At 48.0% G+C, this 27,929-nt stretch overlaps 1 protein-coding gene across 1 annotated transcript in view; it reads left to right on the forward strand.

The window, feature by feature from the left end:
* LOC119372541 (putative phospholipase B-like 2) overlaps window positions 1–26,357 on the forward strand; it is a 40,868-nt gene extending 14,511 nt beyond the window's left edge. Inside the window, exons 3-11 of the mRNA XM_037643022.2 lie at window positions 1,656–1,753; window positions 2,815–3,044; window positions 3,202–3,293; window positions 7,622–7,782; window positions 10,803–10,895; window positions 10,958–11,029; window positions 22,073–22,225; window positions 23,324–23,483; window positions 26,104–26,357. Of these exons, the coding sequence (XP_037498950.1) occupies window positions 1,656–1,753; window positions 2,815–3,044; window positions 3,202–3,293; window positions 7,622–7,782; window positions 10,803–10,895; window positions 10,958–11,029; window positions 22,073–22,225; window positions 23,324–23,483; window positions 26,104–26,277 (1,233 nt within the window). The 3' untranslated portion in view covers window positions 26,278–26,357. The remainder of the gene's footprint in view (window positions 1–1,655; window positions 1,754–2,814; window positions 3,045–3,201; window positions 3,294–7,621; window positions 7,783–10,802; window positions 10,896–10,957; window positions 11,030–22,072; window positions 22,226–23,323; window positions 23,484–26,103) is intronic.
* The last annotated feature ends 1,572 nt before the right edge of the window (window positions 26,358–27,929 follow it).

The raw sequence follows: 27,929 nt of genomic DNA on the forward strand, positions 1-27,929 counted from the left end.
TTCGCGCATTTCGCGTTCCTCCGCCTTCCGCTTTTTCTCGCAAATCTCCTCCCAAGTCTCGTCAGCCTCCTCTATCGTCACATTCTCCGCCCGCATCACCGCGAGAATCGCTTGCTCTGTTTTTGCGGACCCGGCGGAAATGCCCAAGTCATCACAAATTTCAAGGAGGTCCTGTACTAGGTATTTCTCCATCGCGATCTCGTCCCTCGTGATGCCTTTCTACAACATTTACTCTTACTTTAAAGCTAATATCGTGGTTCAAAGTGAGTAAAATGAATCAAACAAAAACACAATACTCTCTCCTAACAACTACCTGTGCTAGAGAGGTCTGGCGAAATGACCAGTAAACGTTGGGCACTCACCCAACCAACGTAGCTGACTCCGGTCGAACTCGTGGCTGCCGTCGAGCGGTGTCGTGAGCGTCCTCGCTCCTCGGGCCTGCAGGGATCCGATCCGGCTTGCCAACCGTAGGGATCAGAGTAGCATATCCCGTGCAGCCAAACGTTGAGGTAGCGTATCCCACCTGGTCCAACGATGAGATGAGGTAGCGTATCCCACCGCTGCCACCACTGTTAGGAATGTGGGTTTTCGTGACGATGAAAGCCGGGAGGCTGGTGAGCCGATGCAGCCGAAGATCGGACTTATCGCTGAGGAGCAGGACATCGGCTCACCAGCCTCCCGGCTTTCATCGTCACGAAAACCCCCATTCCTAACAGCGGCTACCTGATAGCGAGTACAGAGAGGGAGAGAGAGAGAAAGAAAGAAACAAAGAAAGACAGATACGCTAGAAATATATAAAGACAAAAAATATTCTTGCCGACAATATTCTTCAGGAGGCGGGATTCGAACCCGCATACCCTTGATCCGAAGGCGAGCGTCCTCAGCGCTCGGCTTTCCAGGGACGCTGGCAGAGCACAGCATAACCTTGTATAGTACTGTGTAGCTAGGAGGTGGGAAAGAGAAGTGAGCGTGAGGAGGAGAGATGTGATGGTGAGAAGTAGGGAAAGGAAGAGGAGAGATAGCAAAGCGTAGCACAGAAAGAATGAAGAAAGAGAGAAACGGAAAGAAAGGCAGAAAGAAAACGAAAGAGAAACAGAGAGAAGATGAGTGAAAGAGAGAGAAAGAGGTAGAAAGAGGAAAAAGATAGAAAGAGATGAAGCAAGCACCGCGTCCTCTTGCGACCAGATGCTGCACCACCTGGCCAAGCCGCGCATAAGCAGTAGCTATACAAGAAGGGAAATCTGGGCTAGTTGATTATAGTTCATTTTCGATCAGCTCACAGCGCAAAAAAGACGAGGACACATTCGTGTCGTCGCATTCTTGGTCTGTGTCCTCGTCTTTTTTGCGCTGTGACCTGATCGCAGTAGCTAAGTCACGCACACCGATGGAAGCATGGCGCGCAACCTCCGCTCTATAGTGCATAGCCTGGCTGCGTACTCCCGAGGAGGAAGCCGCGCATCTCGAAGCTGGACGTGTTGGTCGACGGGGAGTACGAGTGGCGACGGGTCCGTGTTTCGCTATGCCAAGCTTTGCGCGATTTTGTGCAAGCTGCTCGCATTTTTTTATACTGCTTTGAACATTCGTATATTGGAGTTTGAAACTCGCTTTTTTCTTCAATTCAAATGCTTATTGTGTGTTATTTTTCTGTGCGACAGGTACACCTCCAAATGCGGCAGCTTAGTGGCTTGAGCGACGCCTTCGAGAACATCACACTTGACACGTCACGGGAGCTTACGAATGTCACCAGAGCTTTGTAAGCTTTTCCAGCAATGCATTTAGTGGACTCATTTAGTAGAAAAGAATTATCTCAATCTGCTTTTCTTCATGCTGCTAATTCCAGGAAAGGGACAAGAATATACAGCACATGAAGCTCCCGTGAGAGCAGGCTCGCGCGATTGAACATACAATGTCTCAAAAAGAATATGTAACGATGAATTAGCATGCAATGGCGGCAGCTTACGGAAGCCGTAGCCAAAAAAAGAAAGAAAAAAGAAAAAAGGTGGCCGAACGGGGGCATCACCCGCGAGCGATTGTGTGGTAATCTAAACAGCGGCATTTCCTTGGTTGCCACAGGAAGCCGCTAATGTGACAGAAGCTCTAGAGTTACTGTATATGCTATCTTTAGGTAGCAGAGTTGTGCATCTGTCTTCCAACGCATCTAGCAACCATGCATTGCGGAGAAACTGCCGCTTGGGCCGATTTTGTTTTTATTTCTCGACGCCGCCGCTGCAGCGAACTGAATTACCACTAGCCATCGACAGCCAATGTTTATCGCAGGTCTTCGACACGCCAGACAGGTTAATCGGCGACACGGTACGCATGTCGCCTGCAAAAAAGAAGTGCGACTTCACCGCATAGCTGTGCTTGCTAGCCGGACTTATGCGCAACTCTGCTACCTAAAGGTAGCACATACAGTGACTCTAAGAAGCTCCACGGGCGCGTTATATTATCTGGCCTCCGCAAATAGCCGGGCTTCCACTCGTAAACCCTTCTTGTTGCATGACTCCAGGAACACAATATTACCTGGAAACACTGACATACATAAACACACACCGATAAGGTATTTTACAACTACGTTATTCCGTTGAACTTCTGCAATTCTTCAGTGCGCACAACAATAAAAAAAGCATGTCTCAAGCTACTAAAGCTATATTGTATGACAAAATGTTTGTGCCGTATGAATTCTTTCATTTTAGCAACCTCATCCATTGTTGGAACTACACTAATGCGCATATTTTTATGCATCAATTTTAGTTTCGTTTGATATGGAAATAATTCAGGTCTAACAAGGTAATCGTTCACCCAATTTTACAGGTTCTTCAGCCTTGTGGGAGATTTCCTCGACCTTGAAGCAGCGTTGAATCGCCCTGATGATTTCCTTTCTCTGAACCTGGTACCAGCGTGTTCGGCACTGGTTAAAGTGGTCGGTGACAACAAAGACCTCTACGTGGGCCACGACGCTTGGTTCCTCTATAAAAGTATGCTGAGAATTCAAAAGAAATACACATTTCCCTGGCACTATGCGCCTGACGCTACGGGTCTAGGTGAGTATCAATCATTAGGACTTAGCAAACAGTATTTTTTGTGCCTTGGCAGTACACGCCGACTGTACATAGATATTTCTTAAACACAGAAGACCGTGACCGTTCTGCAAAATAAAAACAATAAATTCTTACAGAAAACGGTGTGCTTCTATTACAGATGGTGTAATTCCTGGCCACACGATCACAATGTCCTCTTACGCCGGGAAGCTCGTCTCCTTGGACGACTTCTACTTGACGTCAGCTGGACTGGTATTACGACATTTCTTTCAGTTTCATATATGCTACAATGCAGAAATTTAGTCAGTATCTGGCGGCACAGCCAGTTTGTGATTATTATGCCGTGTTATTTCCCCCTCTTAGAGATAGCGATAGGTAAGCGCTTATGGAGCATTGATCAATATGATGGTTTGAAAGCCACAGTACACGCCCATTGCTCGCTGCTGTCGTACATGTAACTTACAGTGGATCACCTTCGACAGCTGCGCTTACATTGAAAGTTGCCTCCACATCTCCCAGTGATTCCAAGCTCGACATTTGATTTCCGTGCACTACTGGAATTCACCAAAATAACAAGACACCAGAAAAAAAAACTGTATTTCCTATATCTTGCCCCATTTCCATATTCTTCGAACATGACTACAAATGCAGTTCATTGCAACTTAGAAACATCCCAAAATGCTCGCATTACAAAGGGAAATGCACACTGACTCATGTTCAGAAGTTGTGATAAACGCGTGTACTTGATGTGACTTCAAGATGTTTCGTTTATAACCGCACCACATGCAATATTCAGAGCATCTGCCTATTTGCAAAATTACTTTCACCAGATGCTGATTCTTACCACAAGAATGAAGTGCTTACACAGTGGTAAGGTGGCTCTCCATTAGCTTTTATTTTTTCCACGAAAGCTTTTGGGTCAGAGCAATCAGAAATACAGAGAAACTTAAAGGAGTACTGACACCGTTTTGAGAGATCAAAAAAGGGACAATTTTCTTTGCCTTGGTATGCAGCGTAAACGCTCTGCAGACACTGGATTCAGACAACACGCATAAAATATTTCTTTGATTTTAAAATTTTCGTCGCTGAGCATCTGCAAGACAGCCCCACCGCAACTGACATTATCCCAACGAGTCACGAAAGTTCCACTGAGTTTGCGTCCTGCATGCAGTCGGGGTCACTGGGCGACAATTCACTCATCGTTGTTTACGTGCACCACGAGCAGATGGCAGATTTGCTGATAGTAAGTCGGAAGTTTTTGTCTCCCCATGACGTCGAACTATGCTTACACGTCACTGTGAGGCCCTGGCCTCGATGTCGAAAGCGAAAGTGTTTTTCTTTTTAAGGTAGCGGTATTAAAAATAAATTCGTTGCATTCCCAGGCACAAGAACACCCTTTTCAGGGTTGTCGACACCAGTGTCTGAATTTAGAGCAACCATCCGAAATATTTAAAATTCGTGTCAGTACTCCTTTAAGCACAAAGTAACCATGAACGAATAATAGCACCTGCAACTTCCTCTTCACTCGTAGATATTTCCATTCGGCTAACTCGATTTTTAGGGTCTCGGGCGCTCTTCTAATACATATAGGCCGATGCATTGTGATGTAAAGTATCGCCAAGAGCCACTTCTAAGCCTGAAGAAGCATCGCTTTTTGATATACAAACAACTGTGCGAGCTCGGGTCTTCAGATATTTCTGTTGCAGTAATTCCAAGTAGATCTTCAGTATTGCTTGGTATAACGTAATGTGACGACGTTGACTTGATCGAATGAAGTAAAATAAAATTTTGCGTCACAGCTTACCACGCCAGGCGGTTTTTCATTTATTTCTTTCCCTCCTGTGACATTTTGTAACTACCACTATGCAGGAACGCTGCTATATTTATTTAACTGTGTAAATTCCATTTTTCTAATTGAAATGATCGCGTTTTAAAACAAGCATTTTTTAAAAATTTTAGGCACTCGAAACAGCGCGACAGTGTTATGTCGTGAGCATGCGTTGTCGGCGAGACATCTCTGTGGATCTCGTGTCATTGTCTATTTCTTTGTTAACTTGCCTCCCGCGCGACTGCTGCGGTTTCGTAGAAGTTCTGCTTGTGTTAAGGAATCGTAATAGACGCTGAGTGAAGTAATAGCTCAATGTATGCGTTTATAATATTTCTTGTCATGTAGCGTGCGACCCTACAAAAGGTTGTGGATGTTACGAATGTCTCACAATTCTTGTAAATTCGTATGAACCTAGTGACGCCTTTAAAATAAACAAAAAAAACAGCGTTCTTCTAGCTAATATGAGCTACAATAAACAATATATCAGCTAGAACCGTGATATATCAATTACCTTCTATTTGTCGCTGAGCGGCCGTATTTAGGTCTGTGGGGTGTCGGAAACAATAAACCTACACCACACGACTTGCAACAGATCGTAAACGCTTACTTGGTGCTGTGCACAAGGCACAACAACAAAGACACAGACCTAAAGTAGGTAACATTTTGGCTATATATAATTTGTTGTTATGTATAAGTAACCTATAACCTTCTGGTCCACTAACAGCATTGTCCTCCTCAAAAGTGGCCGCTGAGAGTGAACGCTGTCGAAAAGTATACGCAAACCTATTATTGGTAGGTCAAGACAAAAGGACGCATTCTATCTACTGTCAAGTACATCAATGCAAGTACAACAATGCGACACTTGGCTTACTTACCGTCTTGCAGTAAAGCTTTTATTCGTGTAAACTTGCATAGTACAATAGCTCAAGAAACACAGGGACACAGGCAAGGGAGACGATACAGCCGCAGGTAAACACGTAATGCAGGTAAACTTGAACTTGTTTATAAGCACTCGTGGTAGAAAACGTTAGCTGTTCCTAACACGGAGAAGAGAGACGCGAGTTCTCTTCCCTTTGTGTTCTTTCCTACACGCATAAGTTCGTGCACTATGCAATAAACTATATTATTGCATGTTGCTCATCTCATCGAAAGCGTACAAGTGAAGAAAAAAAATCTGTTTTACTGCATTCCCCTAACGAGTGAAATATTAGCGGAGTGGAGTGTGACGGCCGCTCCCACGAAATTGTCAATGTCCACAGTGTGACATCTTACACCCAGCTACTGCACTTACCGCAAAGGCCTATGCAACCTTACCACCTGCCAAACACATCCAAGAATTACTCATACATTAAGTCTGTGCTTTAAAGTGTTAACATTGCTGCAGAAACACAGGAATAGTTTGTTTTAAGCCAAGTACTCTCAAGCCGAGTATAATTGGTTTTAACCATTTTAGACGGAAGAACTTGAAGACCTGGTGGCGACGCATTGAAAAGAACTAAGGCCTTAGCTAACTACATGTTACTGAGACGTACAGTCAACCACAAAAGTTTACGTACCACGCGAGCGCGTGGCCTAGAGCTTCGCGACGTTTCCGCTACGTAAGCGGCGATTGACAGCAGCGCTACGCCCAAGACGCATCCGTCGCATAATCGATGGCCTGGCGATTTTCTCGCTGACCACTTTTCAATGGGACGTACTCTTCGCCAGCCGTCGCTACGTGCTTCTGTCTCGAGAGCAGTATGTCAGCATAACTGTTATCAGTTTATCGGTCGCAATCTTTCCCACAAAGTGATATGCACCCAACGGCACATCGTTGGAAGCACGCCGTGGTGCCTTTGATTCTGCTATCAAAGTAGAAGTGCGACACTCATACCGCAGATAAGCGCTTTGCGCAAAAACAACGATCGAACAGTGTTCTGCGCGGCAGCAGAAAACTAATATACCAGGGAATAACAAGAAAACCCACTTCCGGGCCAGCGCTGCGGTAGACGGCAGATGGCGCACCGCTAGGTGGCGCGGACAGGCAGTTTGGCACGCCCTCGCGTGGTCCGTACACTATTGCGGTTGACTGTGCGTATTAAGTCTGCCTCTTAATCGAAAGTAAGGTGACCTGCGGTAATTTTTAATAACTGCGGGTAGGCCACAAGCATGGCGTGCACTCTTTCCTTTTTGCTAACGATCTGGCTCATACCTGTAATAAGTTTGGAACAAGCAGTTCTTCGCGTCTTACCGTAGTGTCAGGAAGTTGAAGGCCAGGGCAAACAGAGTAGTATTTTGCTTGAGCCTAAGAACGACGCTTTCTCCTCGACCGGCATTTTTTTTTAGTATAGAGCAAGTTCGAGGCATAAGTACGGCACACTACTTTTTTCACATTGCCAGGAATCAGCACCGTGTGTTGGCCACTCACATTAGAAAATGCTCCGACGACAGACTTTTGTATAACACGCGCCTCCCAACCTTTCATTGCATTCAGGGGTCTTGCCTAAGCAGTAGTGCTGCTGTCGCAAGTATATTCAGATAATCTATTTAAATTCGTATGTATTAGGCTCATGGGAGACTGGCGCTATCATTATACAATTTGTTTTGAACTCTTTGCAGCGACTAGTTTTAGCCCCTTTTACACACCCAAACCACATCTTCAATCTTCAATTCATTTTCGATTTCATCTGCAGCTAAGCCCTCTCATGACGCTTTTGGTTAAGCAGAGGCCATGCGCCTATAAGGTAACCATAAATATCTAAATATTTGGCAGGCTGTCACCGAGACGTCGATTGAGAACAGCAACCCCGACCTGTGGCAACTGCTTGATCCAGAGGCGGCACCACTTACCTGGGTGCGCGCCATGGTGGCGACGAGGCTGGCTACATCAGGACGCGAATGGGTTGATATCTTCGCGATGAAGAATAGTGGCACGTGAGTATAGCAGCCTAACTGGACACGAGTCTTCCTCGTTTACTCAGCTTTTTTTATATGGCTATATCCTTTGGTGAATGATAATGGGCAGCAAATGGTTCCACCTACTTACCTACTTTTTGAAAATTAATGCGATAATAAATCTAAGGCTGAAAAAGAGGGACACCAACCAGTGTTGTGAGCAAAACGAAGAACGTATCCGAGAGGATGTGACAACACAAAAACTACGTATGCAAATTCGACTGACAGAGGATCACCCTCGCTGAGCACAGGGAGGTGAACGACCTACTTCACACCACATGTAGTTGGCAAGCAGGCTGCAGTTCATAGATGTAACAACTCATGAAGCAACAGCACACGAAGTGATATCGTCTCGCACGTCAGTAAGGATCAGTAAACAGTAAGCAGCAAGCACAAATCCCGAAAGCAAGGAAGGAAGGAAAAACTTTATTGGGCGAGTGAGTTTTGGCGCTTTGCGGGCCCTGGGCCACCGCACGGCCATCACATTGCGCCTATGTGTCCAGACCACGCAGGGCCAGGCCATTTGCTCCCCGGTTTACACTGCAAAGCTGTGCGTGCAGATTCTGCGGCGAAAGGAGGCCCTCCCATTGCTCCCATGTGCTGATGGCGGGCTGCCCCTGCAGGGGAGGATCGGCAGGGCAGTCAAAGAGAATGTGGCCTAAGGTGGTGGGCGACTCTCCGCAAAGAGTGCACTCCGGAAAAATGGGGTGGAAGTGGGATAGGACTTGGGGGGTGGGAAGAGTTCGGGTGTGTGTGTGTGTGGAGGGGGGGGGTGATTCTTAAAAGGAAGAAGGAAACGAAAATGAAAATTGGGTGGGGAGTGCACGATAACTGTCTCTCAAGTGAGGACACCTCAACCGATACACTATCGGGGGATTGGGGAATGAAGGGACACTGAGAGTGAAAAGAGTATGGTAAAAGAAAAAAAGAGGTATGAGCGCAAAAAAAAAAGAAAGTGAGGGGTGGGGGCAGGCGAATGGGCGTGGTGACCGTGGTCACCGTGGTGAGTGGCTAGAAAATTCGTTCGACTAGGCGAGCATCGGCGACGGTCCACGCGGCCGGTGGGATGGAGCAAGTCCTAACCTAACCATCTGGAGTCACCTCGAGATGAACAAATGCAGGGGTGGGGAGGGGTGTAGAGGCGACGGGCAAGGCATGCTTGTTGGGTGAGCTCAAAGAACGTGTGTACCCGCTCTCTCGAGAAATCGCGGCTGGGGTCGCCATTTGCCCGAATATGTCCACGGGCTGTTTTATCGGCGGCCTCATTTCCGGTATTGCCAGAGTGAGCTGGCACCCACACGAGTTCAATAAACCTATCGGAATTTACCTACGCTCCCTCAATATTTGCCACGCGGGTGGATGGAGGCGACCAGGGGCAAAGTTAAGAATCGCTGTGTTTGAATCGCTAAGTATGCAAGTGACGTTGGTTTTGGTGATTGTTAACGCTACAGCAGCTTCCTATGCTTCCTCCGGGTTAAAGGAGGGGAGGGGGTCCAAGACGTAGGTGGGCGGGGGGGCTGAAGGATGATAAGCTAAGCTACCAAATGGTCTGGACCACACGCGGCGTCTACCCAGCGCACATCCTCTAAATTGCCATATTCCTTATGGAGAGTGGACGGCGGAATTGGTGGTATTCAGGATGAGCGCTCCTAGGGAGCGGTTTGATGATAAGCGCGGCACGCATGGCACGAGGGAGCGAGACTAATTCTGCAACATGTGCGGGTATACGGATTCCAAGCGAAACAAGTATATTCCCAGCCAGGCGAAGGTACTGCGACGGTATATGTGCATCTATGAATTCTTCTATAGTGTCGTGAGTTCCCAGTTTTAGGAGCCTATCATCGCTATTATTCTTTGGCAGATTAAGCGCTGCTTTGGTAGCCATTCCGATTAGAGCGTTAACTTTGTCTTTATCCGTGCAGGATAGGTTCAAGTAAGGAGAGCCATATAGAATGCGACTAATCACAAAAGCATGTAGCACCTTGAGGTTATCTGCTTCATCTAGACCTGTGCGGGCATTTGACACCCTTCTAAGAAGCTGTATGACGGAGTATGTAAACTGCCGTAGTGCCTTCATAGTAATGTTGGTTTTCTCCTTTGTCCTGCAAGTACAGGCCAAGCATTCGGAGGCTAGGTGTTTGCGGTATGGGAGCGTTATGTAAATAAATTGTGATGGGGATCGTAGGCATACGGCGCAGTCTTAGTATGAGGAGTGCCGACTTTATGGGGAAACATTCAACAAAGCAAAAACTGGTATGGCGCGAAGATGACGGGGACGAAGCGAAGACACGAACTGACAGACACGGGCACCAGAAGGAACTGCAGCGCACATAGCAGGCATTCTTGAAGTCACGACGCGCACTGTACCACACTTCATAAAGCGAAATTTGTACAGTCACGGCACGTGGCGAGTACTTTGCCTGCAGCTTGAAGAATAACAAGGAGACTCGGGAACAAGTTGAGCGCTACGCATCGTTTGTGGCAACTGAAAAAAGTAGGCATTACCTTAAGAGATCGGAAAATAGAAGAGTTGGTGAGAGAACCAATAGATGCGTAGCCAATATTCTAGGTGCTATTAAGAGCAAGAAGCAGACCGGCTCTGGCCACGTGATGCTTAGGACACATAACCTATGGTTCGCTTACGGAATGGCTTCCAAACGATGGGAGACGCACTTGATGATGACGGAGACCTGGGTTGGGTGATGAAATTAAGAAGTTCGTAGGAATGAAGTCAATTCAGCTCACGGAAAGCAGGGTAAATTGGAGGTCATGGAGAACGACCACAGAATAGACTAGGTCATATATTAGGCTGATGATAATGCTGCTCTTGGATAAATATTAAATTTTTCTCCTTCAGTACTGGGATTCATCCCCTTCACTAAGGGCCTTCATTTTAACGAATAGCTTCTTCATGGTCGCCGTTTTGTGTGTCCACGCAATTTCTCTCGTTGGCCTTTCAATGTTGAAGGAAAAGTGCGGCAAATGTATCAATCTCCTAGGTACAACAACCAGTGGATGATTGTCGACTACAAGTTGTTCAAGCCTGGAACTGCCATTGTGAACGACACTCTGTGGATCCTCGAACAAATGCCGTGAGTACAGGCCCGTTCTATCCCTTGCACAGCCTGCACTCAAAGGTCCCTTTTCATTCCAGAGGTATAATGCGGCAGGGAGACGTCAGTGATGTCCTTCGTAAGCAGAGCTACTGGCCAAGCTACAACGTTGCGTAAGTACGCTGCCTGTTTGGTGACTCGTACTGACTCTCATATCCTCAAGTCGTGGTAGCTCTAAAAATTAGGGCATAGAAGTTGCACACAGAAACGAGAAGCTCACGAAGAAGAAAGTAACTGCCAAATCCTTATTTCACAAAGAACACTAGTGATTTACAAGGTCCATAGAGCACACGAGTCATGTCATGCTCTGATATGAAGCACTTAACAAACTACTCAAACAGGGCCTTGTGACTCACATTATGCCTCCACGAGGGAGACAAAGGAAGTGCATGAACAAAGAAAGCTGTGCGGATCCTACGTGAGAAGGAGCTGTGTGGTTTTTAGATAAGAACGGCAAAAATGACACGTCACCACTCATGAGCTATATTTGCGCAACAGGCGCATCTCTCATTCACGACAATAGACGACGAAGAGGAGAGCTGTGAACTGGGCTAGTTGGTGTTTAGTCACATTGAAGAGCGCGCTTGATTAACACAGGCACAGTACAGAAAGAATAAAATACATTGCCCTCTACGTCTTCTGTCCTGTATTTCCTGCAGACATGACCGAATAGCGCAATAAAAACCACAGCGCTCCGTCCTGTCTGTCGTCTCTACCTTGTCTGTGGTTTTTATCGCGCTATTCGGACATGTCTGCAGTTAATACGCACCAACTAGCCGAACTCACCTCTCTAACTGTCCTGTATTTCATTCGTTCTGTACCGTGTCTTTGTTAACAAAGCGCACTCTTGAAGATGAAAGACCACAAAGAGCAGAAGAAAACGTTTAATGCCGACCATTCTTCGACGAAGTTCTCACTGATTTCTTATGATCTGTCAAGAACATCAAGAACACACAAGGGTTCGCGTGCGGGCACGCTTTCTGAGAAACAAAAAACGTGTAGCCAAACGCCCTGTGCGGATACCTACTTAGAGCGAAAGCAACTGCTCTAGCACGTTAAGCTAAATGAAAAAAAACGTTCTATCAGGAGACAATTTTTGCGAAGTAGGCGGATTCACGCAGGCAAGAACTTCCTTGTGCATGTTATGTAAAAAAATCTAACAACTAAGCATTCCTACACGGGTCTGCAGCTCAAACGAAAGTGAGTGAAAGAAAGGAAAGATGAAACAGAAAGGGAGAAGGCAGGGAGGTTAACCTTCCGGTGGGCTATAACCCACATTGGGTATTAGGGAAGGGGAATAAAAAGATGAGAAACAGGGAGGAGGGAAGAGAAGAAGAAAGAGAGAGAGAGATGAGAGGCAAAGAATTAACTGCGGCGTGCGGGATTGCACACAAGTCAGAGGCGGTCGCACAAGCCCGTCGACCTCAAAAAGCACAAGAGTGATTTCGCTGCCTTGGAAGTCCTACTACAGCACCGTCCACATCACTCGAAAGTGAGTGCGTGAGTGAAAAAATTAGGCAATGGAGAGATGGGAAAGCAGTGAGGGCCCCTGTAGCGCCTTCAAAGGCCAACCCCGGCAATTTTTTTACCATCTTCAAGTAATCGTGGTTTTATATTTCTAAGACGCTCCTGTCACGGGCCCGATAGTAGAGATACTCAGCAAATTGGAAAAGAATTTCAAGATAAGCAAAAAAGCACACCACCTGAACCAAACCCAAGAGAGCAGTAGTTAGTAGCGTGACGTACAATATGGGAAAAAGCGAAAATAATTCCATCGGTCCCCGGTAGCGCGAAGTACGAAAGCTCCGAAAAGGCGGAAAGGTGACCACGCTGCACCTGCCGTGCCATGTCTCTGACTTGCTATGCCAAGTGCACAAGCTCCTTGGATCTGTCCGACAGCTGCGAGTCGGAAGAATCTAGAGGTCAACTAGAATCGCCATCGCTCTTCGATCAAGTACAACACACTTGTTTATTTATGTGCTTGCCTGGTTCTGCACTACACCGCCAGATGACACCACAGGTCCAGGCCGCTAAAACTCAAGTTTGTGGCTACCAGCATCGGGTAAAATGCTAACCCTAAGATGTTTGCAGACAAACTAAAATTTTTAATAATGTTATCAAAAAAGTGGATAATTACTTGGATAGCGGCGTTTGATATTGCGTCGATAGGATCGATGAAGTTCAATATAAGCCACGTATGAGCCACCTCTCGCACAATGCGCAGCTTACCGTTTACGGACAGACCCGGTTACGGTGGACCCTGTATACGTTACCGTAAGTGTTTCCATGCCGTAAACACCGCGCATGTGCACTCTTCAGCCGGTACGGTATTACAGTACTTTCCGATTGGTTAACCGATAGTGCTAGCTAAAACATTCCGATATCGAGAAGAAGAGCACTCGTTAGCTGCAAGTGTTTAGTGACTGGTATTGTAATTATACGGAGAATCGTGTACAGCCAACGCAACAGCATTCGGCACCCATCGAACGCCCGCACACAGGGAACTGAAATTCGAACGGCCAACCAAGGAAGCGTGGTCAAACACACAAGATCGTTGCCTTGTGGACATCAGATGCTCTAGTGGCAACTCGGTTCCACCCCTGCCGTCGCTTTGCCGTAAATGACGTCACATACACAATGTTCCCAATAAATGCCGGAAGCCAGGTGGGCGATTCAAGTGCAATCAATAAAATTCATTTGTAAACAATCGCCGTATATTTCCAATCGGTAGTTTGGTATAAATGACGGAAAGATGCAAATGAACGCGCCCAGCTCATTTTAATGTTGATCCATTGACCTCAAGAAATCGCTGGAGTTGGCTTTTGACGTCACCAAACAACTGATTTTCGAAAAACAGGCTGACCGCGCGACCATCTCGGGCCACGGGGCATTTTTACAGCCAAACTGTATATCACTCGTTAGTCTGAAAATTTCGTGACGTCAGCACAAAACACCTATAGCCTGCATGTGCCACAGAAATTGGGCAAATCCCACTACTCACCACAGCCGCTCGAGTGTTCCTCTGATAGCAGATGGGCGCGCTTCTTGCGTTTCACCTCGGACGCTGAGGAAGCGCATTCGGGGAGGGGGACAGAGTAGCCGACGAACGCAGTGTAGCGAAAGAAAGAGCGAAACGTGCAAGCGCGTGTAACTCCGCTAGCATTCGCTGTAGAATAGTGCACAACTGAAACACCACAACTAAACTTCGACCTCTGGGTGGTTTAGGAGCCCTTTAACAAATAAAGGCAAACGGCATATCTATCTTTGCAACCAGACATACAGCGTAGAGCTCAGTATTTGTTTTAATAAAGGAAACCCCAAAACAAGCGTCAATACCACATGATGGATGATAAGGCACCTGTGAACAATGCAAACACCCTCCCACGCGTTCCCGGTAAACATTACGTTGCAGCTGCTTTGCACTTCACACGAGGGCTTCGAATGACACCAAACGGCCCTTCCTTCTTCCGGCGTGTGTTTGCCGCTTTCATATATAAATGGTAGAATCGACTAGCCATTCATTCAATTCATCCTAAGACTGCCATGGGTAGACCACCGAAATTAAAGACACCAGATTAACAGCATTAATACAATGCTCGACGGAAGGAACAAAATTGTCGTGCTGAAAATGGTCGCGCAAGCAATCATAGTCTATCGCAGCAACGACAATGCGATTGTCAATACCAATACTCTAATTTAATAATTAACATACCTCCCCTCCCCCCTCCCATCAGCGTGTGCGGTGTTTGATACAGATCCGCTGAACATTCACGTTCGCAAGGCGGGATGGCTGCCAATTTTTTCAGGTATATGATGTTGAGGCTACGTTCTCGCATTGGCGCTTTCATCGTCGGCTCTAACTAAAATAGTGCAGGCTTATAAGCAACTCCCCAAAAATGCTCAGCCCTATTAGACAAGTATATACAGGCAGTTGCTATGTTATTTTAACACGAAAGTGTTTTATGCCGGGGTCCACCAAGTACATCCGTCACGGATATTACGGTGATAAAATGAATGGCAACGGGTGAGAAATAGAAAAACCAAGAAAAAGATACCCCGCTGGGAATCGAACCCACGACGTTGCGGCCGCGACGGCAAGCGCCCGGCGCTCTACCGACTAAGCTAACTCGCAAGATGCGAGACACGGTGCGAACGCGCCTTATATCTTTCACACATTCTCTTTCGCGGCGGGCGGAGCGGGGCAGTGCCGCCGTCTGTGAGAGGTGAAAAGCAGTTGTCGGAGCTAACACGAGAAAGATCCAGCCCTGTAAGCGTTGAGTTTTCGAACTGATTTTTTATTATCGGACGCGAGAGCGGCGATATACGCAGGTTTCAGTCGATCGGCAGCCACGACGTCTTCACGGCCATTGATGTCGAGCGTGAACGTCTTTGGTGTACGATGGAGTACGCGGAATGGGCCATCATAGGCTGGTGTGAGTGGTGGCCGTATTTGGTCACGCCGAACGAAGACATGACTGCAGTCCTGCAGATCCTGGCTGACGAAGACAGACTGGGGGTGTCGGTCGGCAGGAATCACAGGAGCAAGGTCCCGAAACGTGGTGCGCAGCTCTCGAATGTACGTGGAGGCATCGTGAGTGGAAGGTGGCGATGATGGCTCGAAGAATTTTCCTGGAAGACGCAGAGAAACGCCATAGACTAGTTCGGCTGATGAGCAGACGAGATCCGCTTTCAATGCTGATCGGATGCCCAGAAGTACGAAGGGGAGGTGGTCGAGCCAACGTTCCCTTGGCTGGTGGGCAGTGAGGGCAGCTTTCAGTTGTCGATGAAGCCGTTCGACCATGCCATTGGCGGAAGGATGGTAGGCAGTTGTCTGGATGTGTCGAATGCCCAGGATATTGGCAAGTGCAGTGAAAAGGGCCGATTGAAATTGACGACCGCGATCAGTGGTGACGACAGAAGGGCATCCAAAGCGCGACACCCAGCCGTTTGTGAAAGCCTTAGCAACTGTTGGTGCTGTAATGTCGGAAATGGGAAACGCTTCCGGCCATCTGGTGAAGCGATCCACACATGTCAGCAGGTAACAGGCTCCTTGCGATGACGGAAGAGGGCCGACGATGTCGAGATGGACGTGAGAAAACCTTGCGCCTGGAGGCCGAAAGGGGGATGTTGCCGTGACAGTGTGGCGGTGAACTTTAACCCGCTGGCACTCAAGGCAGGTTCGCGCCCAGCGTCGGACATCAGCATTGATGCTTGGCCAAAGGAAGCGAGATGTAACTAGCTTCTGGGTCGCACGAATACCAGGATGGCTCATGTTGTGCAATTGATCAAAAATTGCACGACGAAAAGCTGAAGGCACGAAGGGCCGAGGGACACCCGTAGACGTTTCGCACGTTATTAATGAAGTAGAAAATGGAAGCGGGCACTCCGTGAGCGATAGAGACGTGGATGAAGAGCGAAGACGATGCAGCTCAGGATCGTTGCTTTGGGCAGCTGCTAGCTCTTCCATGTCTAGTGGTGGCTGGGTCGACAAGGCATCGATGCGGGATAGTGCATCAGCAGCAGCATTTTCCGGCCCATGGACGTGTCTGAGATCCACAGTGAACTCGGAAATAAAGCACAGTTGACGGATCTCCCGTGCAGTGTAATTGCTGTGATTGCGATGGAAGGCAAACGTCAGGGGCTTGTGGTCTCTAACGACGTAAAAGTCCCGGCCCTCCAATAAATGGCGAAAATGTTTGATGGCGAGGTATACCGCGAGGAGTTCTCGGGCAAATGTACTGTATTTTGCTTCCGGTGGCTTCAGTTTTTGCGAGAAAAAACAAAGGGGCTGCCAACCGGATACGTGCTGCTCGAGAACGGCGCCTACTGCCACGCTTGATGCATCGGTGATGAGACGAATTGGGGCATCAGGGACGGGATGTATGAGCATGGTGGCATCTGCAAAATGTCGGTCAAAGGCTTTAGGAATGTGGCACACTTTGGAAGAAAGCGGCGATGGAAGTTTAGTAGGCCCAGAAATTCTCGGAATCTCTTCAGTGAAGTCGGGGATGGAAAGTCTTGAATAGCCTTCACTTTGCTGGCGAGTGGTTGGATACCCTGTGGAGTGACAAGGTGGCCTAGGAACTCTATTGTAGCGACGCCGAAGAGACACTTATTGGGATTAATTACGAGGCCGTAATCATCCAGGCGGTGGAACAGGGTGCGCAGATGGGCTTCATGCTCAGGGCCGGATGAGCTTGCTACAAGGAGGCCATCAAGGTAGGCAAATACGAAATCGAGACCTCGCGTGACCTCGTTGATAGTGCGCTGAAAGGTCTGCGCAGAGTTGCGCAATCCAAAAGGCATCCTCACATATTCAAACAGACCGAATGGGGTGATGATGGCCGTCTTCGGAATGTCGGCGGGTTCTACAGGAATCTGATGGTAAGCCTTCACTAAGTCAATCTCAGAGAAGATTGTGCACCCAGCCAAATTTGATGTGAAATCCTGTATGTGAGGAAGTGGATAGCGGTCTGGTAAGGTGTGGGCATTGAGAGCGCGGTAATCCCCACATGGTCTCCAGTCGCCAGGATCTTTCTTCGGCACCATGTGGAGTGGCGACGCCCAGTTGCTTGAGGAAGGCCGCACAATGCCGTGTTCAAGCATGTGCTCAAACTCACGGCGGGCGATGGCGAGGCGTTGTCCAGATAGTCGACGGGGTCGTGTAAAAACGGGAGGTCCAGTGGTCACAATGTGGTGAGTGATGGAACGCTTCACCCGTGAGTCTCTGGTGTGCGGTTTCATGATGCTGGGAAAGTCGGCGAGTATTTTTGCATACGGCGAAGCAGGTGTGAGAGCTCGCAGTCCCGTTGACGAGGACGTACAGAGTACACCGTTGATGGAGAGGTGGGTGTTGAGATCAATGAGGCGATGAGCATGCATGTCCACAGCAAGGTTGCAAAAACTGAGGAAGTCAGCTCCAGGAACAGCTGGCGAGACGTCAGCGAGGATGAAAATCCAGCGGAACGTACGGCGTAGTCCAAGGTCAAGTGTAAGAGAGCGTTGGCCGTATGTGCGAATGGCGGAATTGTTGATCGCTTGGAGTGGGCAGGTCTGTTCGTTGCGACGGCGATCTGCACACGAGGCCAGTATGACGCTAACCTGGGCTCCTTTGTCGACTAGGAAGCAAGCGCCAGTGATCTTATCGGAAACATAGAAAAGGCGGTATGACTTCCTACCAGTACCACTTGCCACCGTCAGTGGCCGGTCGTCGCATTTCCCGACCAGGAGCACGGGCGAGTGCACTTGCGAGCAGAGGCACTGAATCGGCGGTGGTACCAGCACACGGTTGAGGATGAGACGTCCCGCGGCGCATCGGTTGGCCGAAGTTCCGGAGAACGTGGGGGCGTCGAGGAGCGACTGTGTATCTGGAACCTGGATGACGGTCGACGATGCGCAGGTACAAAGTCATCGAGGCGCCTGACAAGGGCGTCCAAACGGTTCTCGATGCTCGCGAGCGCCGTGTCTGCAGCGGTGGCAGGTGGCGGTGTGGTAACAGCGTTGAGGCTATGTGTCCGCGAGTAGGCCGCCACTCGGTCAGCCATTTCAGCGAGTGTGTCTACTGGGACATCTCCTGCAGCCACGAGGACCGGGACCATGCTCTGCGGTAAGCGCTGGAGGAACAACTCACGCAACAGCTTCTCCTCTTGAGGGGCGGAGGGGCCGCCAAGGAGCTGGCGCATGCGTCGCAGAAGCTGTGATGGGCGACGGTCACCGAGCTCTGTAGCCGTGATGAGCTGTTGGAGTCTGCTGTGTTCGGACTCAGACTTGCGGGAAATGATAACTGCCTTCAACGTGTCGTAGGGATGGCTCGGGTGCGGCGACGCTAAAATATCAGCTAAGTCGTCGGCTACGTCCGGAGGTAAGCAGGACACCAGATGCCAGTACCTGGTCTGTTGGCTGGTGATTTGCCGTAGACGGAAGTGCGCCTCGACCTGCAGAAACCATGTGCTGGGGCTGTTGGGCCAAAATGGTGGTAGGTTGACATGTTGGATCGCAGCGACCGCAGCACCGCTAGGTCTGGCGTCTTCTTGGACGTCAGGAACGGTAGGATTGGTGGCAGAGCCGGCGGGATCCATGCGGGATGATCGGGGCTGCGTGTTCTTTATCGGGTCACCATTAACTGTCGGAGCTAACACGAGAAAGATCCAGCCCTGACAGCGTTCAGTTTTCGAACTGATTTTTTATTATCGCGCTGCACCCGCCGCGCGGTCGAAGCATTCTGAGGCGCTACAAAGTAATGCTTCACGATCGACACTTACTAGCGCTTTCTCCAAGATTGCACGCGATATCGAAGGACATGCTTACAGCGTCTCGATGCCAGAGAAGTAGACTGGCCGCGCTGGCGTCACCGAGGCACCCTTGACGCTGTTAAGTTGGTTAAGGTCTTTCTTTGCCTTTCGCTTCGTGTTAGCGTGCGTCGGCTCATCGGAGTAGTGCAGCTTCCACGTGCACCAACGGGATTCCTCCGCCGCCGACTGCTTCAATTGCGAGAGCACCGACTAACAAAACTGCTGCAATACGCGTTGAAGAAAGGACGCGATTTCGACGGGCGAATGTCGTGCCTTGGTGGAGCGAGAGCAGCGCCTGCGAGACAGAAACCAGCGGGACGCACGCGTTTGCGGCTCAGGCTACGAACCTCAACCTCCCGTGTTGCTGAAACGCAGTGTGTGAATGTATGCATGAGCACAGGCGTCGGCTACCCATTACTAGAAAGCGCACACCGTGCCGTTTCTCTCCTTAATTGACGACGCTTTGAAGAAGTGCATACAGGGTACCAGTGTTGATTATGAGCTTGTTTATATCATCCTTACGCGGGATTCACGATTCGCTGTGTCCAAATATATGTTCCCACCGTCAGCTACCACAACGGTTTAATCATGATCATGGGCGTTAGTCGTCGCGATAGAGACATGCTGTCAACATGGATGCATCCACGCCAAACGGTGCTATAGCTGCCAAACACGAATAGACATTGTACAAGGTCTCATATATCACTACACGATAAGCACTACTTCTGTGAAGACACGTTTCACTTTCGTGTTATACCGATTCCTATGACGGAGGGATCAGCCATGTTCTTTTCTTGTACTAATCCCTTTGTGCGCAAGGCATCGCGCGATCCAATTTAAGAAAAGTGTCGTAACGCAAGGGCGCAGTGGTTATGCTTGGCTGCTTACCTGAAATACGCGGGTTCTATCCAGGCCGCGGTAGTCTCTTTTCGATGGAGACGAAATGCTAAAGGTCCGTGTACTATCAAGGTGATGTTCTTCTGTGCTCTATTCATTAATGAACAGCACTATTTCTGCACTATTCATTATCCCTCATTATGGCATACCGTCCGCCGCGGTGGTATAGCTGTTACGGTGCTCGTCTGCTGACCCGAAGGTCGCGGGTTCGATCCCGGCCGCAGCGGTCGCATTTCGATGGAGGCGAATCGGTCCAGGCCCGTGTACTTAGATTTAGGTGCACGTTAAAGAACACCAGATGGTCGAAAATTTGGGAGCCCTCCACTACGGCGTCTCTCGTAATCATATTTTGGGTTTGGGACGTAAAACCCCAGCTATTATAATTATCACTATGGCATACCAACAGGCCCAAACCGCTGCGTGCTGCAGTGCACGTTACCGCTTTCAATGTCGGATGTTTCTGGCTGTGACGCACCCCGAATGTCAGCTTGGTTTTCAGAATATCAGGCAAGCTTGAAACGCAGAGAAATCGCACGTTGTAAAGTTAAGATGACAGATATGGAGGGAAAGGGGATACAACAATGTCGTTTGCTGCTGACAGCAGCAAGCAAGGCCGTGGCGAACGAGCGAAAGCGGCGATCGAGTCATGCTTTGGTCTACTGATGAGGCAATGACGCGCCCCTCTGAACTTGACGCATTGTAGCGGACACGCCGATAGAATACAAAAAAAACCTTTACTCGTAATCGCACGCGCGGCGCATGGTAGCTCAAGGAGGTATAATGAGAGAAAATTTCGGAATAGAGCCGTCAAACAGACGTTAATGTGGCGTTGTAGTAAGCCAAAAATTGGGGGTCCCTTAAGCTTCGCCTTTAAGAGTTGAACGTGATAGCGAAATCCGGCCCCTTGTGCGCACTTCAACCACTAAGTGCATACTTATTAATGTGTATTGTTACACACACACGCACACAGACACTCGCGCGTGCGCGAGTGGTACAGGTTTTTGATCTGAAGCAAGCGTCGCATGGCATGCGCATGGCCTCCAATATACACGCCGCGGGCCCGCCATCTCGGATGCCATGAAAAGTCAAGACGTATTTCTCACAATGCCTCACAGATGGCAGTACGTTATATAGCGTTTGCTGTTTGCTTGATCAACGCTTCCTATAGAAAGCCGGCGTTGGCTTGATATGTTTTCCGCTAGATGGACATAGTTGTCCATTTTTAGAGCTGTTTGAAAGTTCGTGTGAGTATTTAACGGCGATGGCAGCACTATCCCGGCCTTTTTCGACGTAGTTTCATGGCCTCGCGAATGCGCCTACAAATCGCCGAATGGGCTCGTTTTCGTCATGACACCTGCCGAACAAAATGCGTTAAGGGGACTCCTTTCACTACATGGTATTTATGTAGTGTTTGTTTCCGAAGCAGCTGCAAGTAACATCGTGGCTTTGTGGTAAGACACCTGCTTGCCACGCGAACGGCCCGGTTCGATCCTCAATGGGACCGAAGATATTGTTCTCTGTTATATTTGCTTCTTTCTCAATTTTTCGGTCACAGATGATTTTTCGCTCACAACCAACGGTGCCCACAGCATCGCCGACACCGGAATTTCTGCGACACGAGCTCTCTAACGCCATCGCGTTAAAAAGGCTGCAATATAGTCGCAAGGAACAAAACGCCTTGTTTTGCTTGTTTTACTTGTTTCTTGCCTGGAGGAAGAAAACAGTTAAACGAAAAGTAAGAGAAGGCATACGGTTAAGAATGGAAAACAAATAGTCAAGATGTCCATGGCTTATGATGACTTATCAGTAATGTCGGCAATCTACATTAGGATGGGCCCTTACACAGACTTGAGTGAAAATTTGCACCAACACGCATTGACAAGGCAGCAATAATCTTTTAATCTGCTGTAGTACAAACACGAATTGAAGCCGCATAACATCAATTACATTTTCATTGCTCATTTACAGCTACTTCGATGATATCTTCGTGATTAGTGGTCAAACGGCACTTGTGGAACAGTATGGGGACTACTACAGCTATGACAAGGCTCCCAGGGCAAACATATTCAGGAGAGACCACGGCCGTGTGACGGACCCGGCATCAATGACGGGACTCATGAGGTAATGTGGGATGCTTTAGCCATTTTTGCCTTTTTTCGTTTTTGCTGTAGAAAAAATTGGCGCAGATAACCCAAGAACTAGTGATGCGAAGGCTGTGGAAAGAGCGGAGCTAGTGGCGTTCCCCTCCCCTCTTTCCTCCTCCTCACCTTCCTTTCCATTGCCCATCCCTTTGCTATACTATACATGTTTACACCGTTCCCCCTCACCCTCACATCACTCCTTCTCGCCCTCACTTCCCTTTCCTCCTTGATATACTATGCTACACATGGCTGTGTTATGCCTCACCCTCTCTCCGCCTCTTCTCCCTACTCCTAACCTTCACTTCCCTTTCCCATCTCCTTACTACAATATACAACACATGGCTATGGCATACTTGCTTTCGCTCTCTTACTCTTTCTCTCTATCTCATTCTCTCTCTCTATTTCTTTCTCTCCATTTCGCTGATTCTTTCTTTTGCTCTCTTTCTGTCTCTTGGTGTCTTGCTCTCTGTATTTGCTATCGCTTTTTTGTGTCTGTTTCTTTCGATCCTCTGTCACTGTCTCTGTGTATTCTTTCTCTGTCGTTCTACCTTTTTCTGTATTTCTTCCTTTTCTCTCTTTCTTATTCTTTCTTCTCTCTCTCTCTCTCTGTGTACTCGTTCTCTCGCCCATTCCAGTTATAACATCCCACGCCGAACATTTCGGCGCATGTGTCCTCCCAGCGCAGCAGAACATAAAGATGAGGACGATGAGAGCGCGCGAACTTCATAATTATGAAAGTCTTCGTTCATGACTAACGGAGTTTCTCCGAGCAGAAACAGCTCCCCTCTGTTAAGAAGGACACCATTTTCTGGTGTCCGTGACATATTTGCACGGCGTTCAAGATGTTCAAAAACCATGTCCGAAAAGTCCAATTATCGATTCTTTCATGCAGAATATTTTTCCTCGCGTCATGGCAATTGTAAAAAAAATATTTAGGTAAATGTTTTAAAATGTAGGTTATACCTATAAGGTATCAAATGTGTGCATTGAAAACTTGATCGTTTGGGGCAGCATTTGGCGAGCAAATTTGACCCTCGAAGGGGTGAACACTTGCTTATGTATTTTTCTCTTCATCAAGGTACAATGACTACACCAATGACCCCTTCTCCTCGTGCAACTGCACGCCGCCCTACAACCCAGTGTACGCCATATCCTCCCGCTACGACCTGCTTGACCCGCACGGAAAGTACGACGTTCCCAGAATGTACCGACGGCCTGTCGGTGGCATCGATATGAAGGTATGCGCTGCTTTGTTCGGTATCTTTAAGGGTTAATTGAATTTCACTGTATCCTCTATTGACGACACTCACGGGGCATATATATATATATATATATATATATATATATATATATATATATATATATATATATATAGACCATACGCCGAGAGTGACCGTAGTATAATTGATGTCGCAACAAAATAAAACCAATAGTGTTCCGCAATTGAAGAGGCCTAAATTAGTACCATAATGTCATAGGATGGCTCACAATTATGTGAAAGAATATGGCCGCCAGGTGCGAAATACCCATTGTGCTTCGTGCTCGTCAAAAATTATCAACTTTGTGCAGCGGCATTTGCAGAGTAAAAAAAAAAACATTATGAAAACTAATATCAAACTTTTGTGGGGTGCTGCATTCGTGGTGTACAGGGTACCATTTTTATGTGGCAAATTATATATAGGCGTGACCGGTTGATGTGTTGATAAGCGCTTTATAGAGCACGAGTGGCGTCTACCCACAGGGACTGGGTCGTATTTAGCAAAACACTGTAAAGCGTGGAATACTCATGCTCCGTTTACAGAGACTGATGCATTGAAAAGGAGGCCTGACAGTACCGCCGAGAGTTACCGGAAAGACTCTTTGTTTGGTCACATAGTTGAGACTGTGCCAGTGTCGGCACGTCAACCTTGTACAGCACGCAATAGTGTTTTTTTTAGGTTCTGACGATTTAATATGCTCTTTTGATCAGTTGTCATGTAGTTTTCGGCGCATGCGGCTTGTAGCTGCGCATGATCTGCTTTTGAAAAAGAGGGGTGTGACGCAATGGGAGGTTTCAATTAAAAGTAACACGTTCTTTATTTGTCTTTCATGCGCTGCCTTTTACGCTACAAAGTATGACCCGAAGGTCGTGGGATCGAGTGCCGGCCGCGGCGGCTGCATTTTCGATGGAGGCGAAAATATTTGAGGCCCGATTTAGATGCACGTTTAAGAACCCCAGGTTGTCGAAATTTCTGGAGCCTTCTACTACGGCGTCTCTCATAATCATATCGTGGTTTTGGGACGTTACACCCCACGCATTATTATTATTACGCTACAAAGTTGTTTTGGACGTCTCAACTGAACCAGAGTCAGTCGCAATTCACAGGACCCGAAGTCATTCCCGATGAAGTCCTTCCCATAGTAAACGTCTCTGCACTCGTTAGCGCGCCACTGCGTGCACTCTCAGTTAAGCTTGCATCCCGCATCCGGAACGTGCAGCCTGCATTCATAACGTGTAGCATGCATTTTGGACCGGTTCGGACTTGTTTTCGTAGTGTGTGATCTGATCACGACTGCGTCAGCGTTTGGCAGTCTGATCCTCGTGCTCTGCAGTTATTCGTACTTGAAGTTGCAGCTTTTTCTCGACTTCTCGGCGGCTTCGTTTTTCGTCGTTGATATGTGTCCGTGGACGTGCTATTTTTACTTGAATTACACCGCTTTACGATCAAAATTTCTGTGTATGTACAGCTCCTACTGCAACGAGTAATCTCTCGTTCTCAGGCAACGAGCCCAGGAGTTCCACGACTTACATCAGCGCAAACGAACCTGAAACGTCCGCGTACAAAGTGAAATGCTGTGGGTGTTTATTATGCGCTTTTTTCCTCATCGGTACATTATTATAATCATCATCAGCTAGTCTATACATCCTCATCGTCGCCACGTGTTATGATCATCCTCGTGCGTGCGCGTTGTGCGTCTGTCTGTCCCTGTTCGCTGCCGAGTCATTCAGCCCAATAAACGCCTTTCCAACTAAGACGTGACGCGTGGTGGAGGTGGGAATATGCTTCTACTTATGTCATCGGCTGTAATCTTGTGTCATGTGATACGCACGAAAACAAAACGAGCTTGTACTCGGCCGCGCAAGGCTTGAGACACAGCGAACCTGGGTGATTGACGGCGTTTCGTGGCTCGCATACGCGCTGTATTCAACTCACGGTATTAGCAGTATCTTCTCGTCGTCTCTTGTTCTCCTTTTCGTGGCCGCGTAATCTGGATCTGGTCGTCGCTGCCGCTGCCGGTCTCGTACAGCGACACGCATCGCTTCATGATGCGCTGCTGCTTCTTCGGGAGTAGGTGCACTTTCTTTGAGCGTCCCATCGATGTATCTGGTCGAGCGGCGGAGCGCGGCATCGGGGTTGCGCGAGGTGTCTCCGTCGCTTGGCGTGGCTTAGCGATGGCAGATGCGTGGTTGTCAATACTGCGCAATATTTATTTATTTGACTTAAATAAATGAATAATGCGCAGTAGCGAGAACCAGTCGCTACTTCGCAGGGCTTTCGTTAAACGCGCTCGTTTTACGGCTGGCTTAAAGAGCTTCGCTCTTACAAGAACAAAAAAAACCCCTTAGTTTCCCAACAAAAGAATGCAACGATGAAAATGACCTCTTCGGGCTCCATCAGTACTTCTCATACAAAGTGAGGGCACACTTGCGACGCGCTCACGAACGCTGTTCCGATACTTATATTTATTTTTTTTTTATTCAAACACCGTTAGACTTTATTAAAACACCATGCGTAAGACAGCATTCACGTCATCGCAAGCAAAGTCGAATAGGCGCTTGCAGTGTTTATGCACCCCATTTTTCTGTTTACGTTTCAGTTCACCACGTACGACAAATTCAAAAGGCTGCAGTTCATCGCAATTAGCGGACCTACTGGAAACCCGCTGCCGACGTTCGAGTGGAGCACGAGTGGTTTCAACGACAGTCACGTCGGGCACCCGGACCGGTGGGAATTCGGTCCCGTGGAGAATGTCTGGGGATCCTGCTCATAGAGTGGTGGTGGTAGCTAAAAGAAATAAACCGCAATGGACTAATGGCGCTGAACACGTCCCTTGTGTTTATAGGGAATAACTGCTCTCATGACAGCAATGAGAGGAACAAAGAGAACCCGGTTGGTATTGATTACGGATTTCATATATGGGATTTCGCTTCCTTTTGTAATTTGCTATTCACGACTACTTTAATATGGTAGAGCGGGTGCGAACAGCGCTCTGACCATTGACATGCGGACGTAGGGAGCACCATATTGGAAATCAATATTCACTGTATCCGCGTTAGTCGTGTACATTGTGCTACTCACTTACACTGGAAATGGTGTTCACGAACAATATTCTCCTTTAATAGCGCAACCACAAGTTTCCGCCGTGCTATGCGCGAGTGTGGGGAATACACATTAGCTGAACACGCTGCATATGACGACCTCATGTTTTTCAGCGCCATAGGAAAATACCTAGTCACTGTTACGAACTCAACTAGACATATTTTCGCCCACTATATTGCCCTTCAAAACAAGGACAGCGCTTTAACTTGCTGTTGCAATAAATATCAGAATTTCGTTTTCAGGTATCACTAATAGAAGGCCTGACTCGTGATGCAGAACAGGTGGTGCTCGTCTACAGCCTCAAAAGTCAACGTCTCTAGTCATCCATACGAATGCAGGGCTAGAAGAGAGGATAAATGCTGATAGTTTAGTAGTGTTGGCGCTATGCTGTCTTCGGGACTCTTTTTGACATATTGATGATGAGGTTTACTCTCTGAATTTTGATTCACAAATTACAAAACTCACAGGGTCTCTTATGCACTCACCTAAGACAACTGGAAGGCGAAAGCCGTCTATTTTTCTTCTCACTCGATGTATTAATCTGATGTATTGATGACGTGCCCTCCGAAAGCTTTCTGTACCTAACGTGGTTTCCTCCTGCCTTCAGGATCAGAGGCACCTCACCTGGTTTTGCTCTGCCTCCGTGATCGGCCCACCTTTGCCCAAGATACGATGTCATGTGATGGCGTCATCATGGCACGCTACGTCGCGTGACGTCACTGTGACGTGATAATGCACTGTGACGTCATAATGACGTCGCACATTTTGGAGATATGTAACGTCATGATCACGTCATATGGTGACGTCATCACGTGGTAATTATTTGGGTCACTCGTGTCGACGCCGATGCGGTACGGCGGTCAGTTTTAGCGTTTGATGAGGCATCTAATACCCTTGTCAGACGGGTAGTTTCACCACAGTTAAGTACGACGACCGTTAAGTCTAACGGCTGTTGTACCTTGTCACACGACAACCCTAACCGCAGTTATTTCGCTAACGACCTTTTTCGCAAACGGAGGTAGGCAACCCCTGTTATCGCCGTAAACTGACAACATGGCGGCCCCCATGTCGGACGCGAGGAGCTCGGCTCCCAGCGAAATATCGAGCCAAAAGCGTGTCAACTGGACCGTTGCGACGACGGAGGCGTTGATACGCATTTGGGAAGATAAATTACCGGCTGTGAGGTACAAGTTTGTCCGTGCTGCAAAAATCTCGTGTGCATTTCATGAGATTGATACACGGTTGCGTTCGTTCATTGAACAGGGCTTCACGCTATTTGATAGACGCGCATCAAAACACGATGCTGACGCGTCCATTATCGAG

Source organism: Rhipicephalus sanguineus, chromosome 10 (genome assembly GCF_013339695.2).
Source record: "Rhipicephalus sanguineus isolate Rsan-2018 chromosome 10, BIME_Rsan_1.4, whole genome shotgun sequence".
Taxonomy (NCBI): domain Eukaryota; kingdom Metazoa; phylum Arthropoda; class Arachnida; order Ixodida; family Ixodidae; genus Rhipicephalus; species Rhipicephalus sanguineus.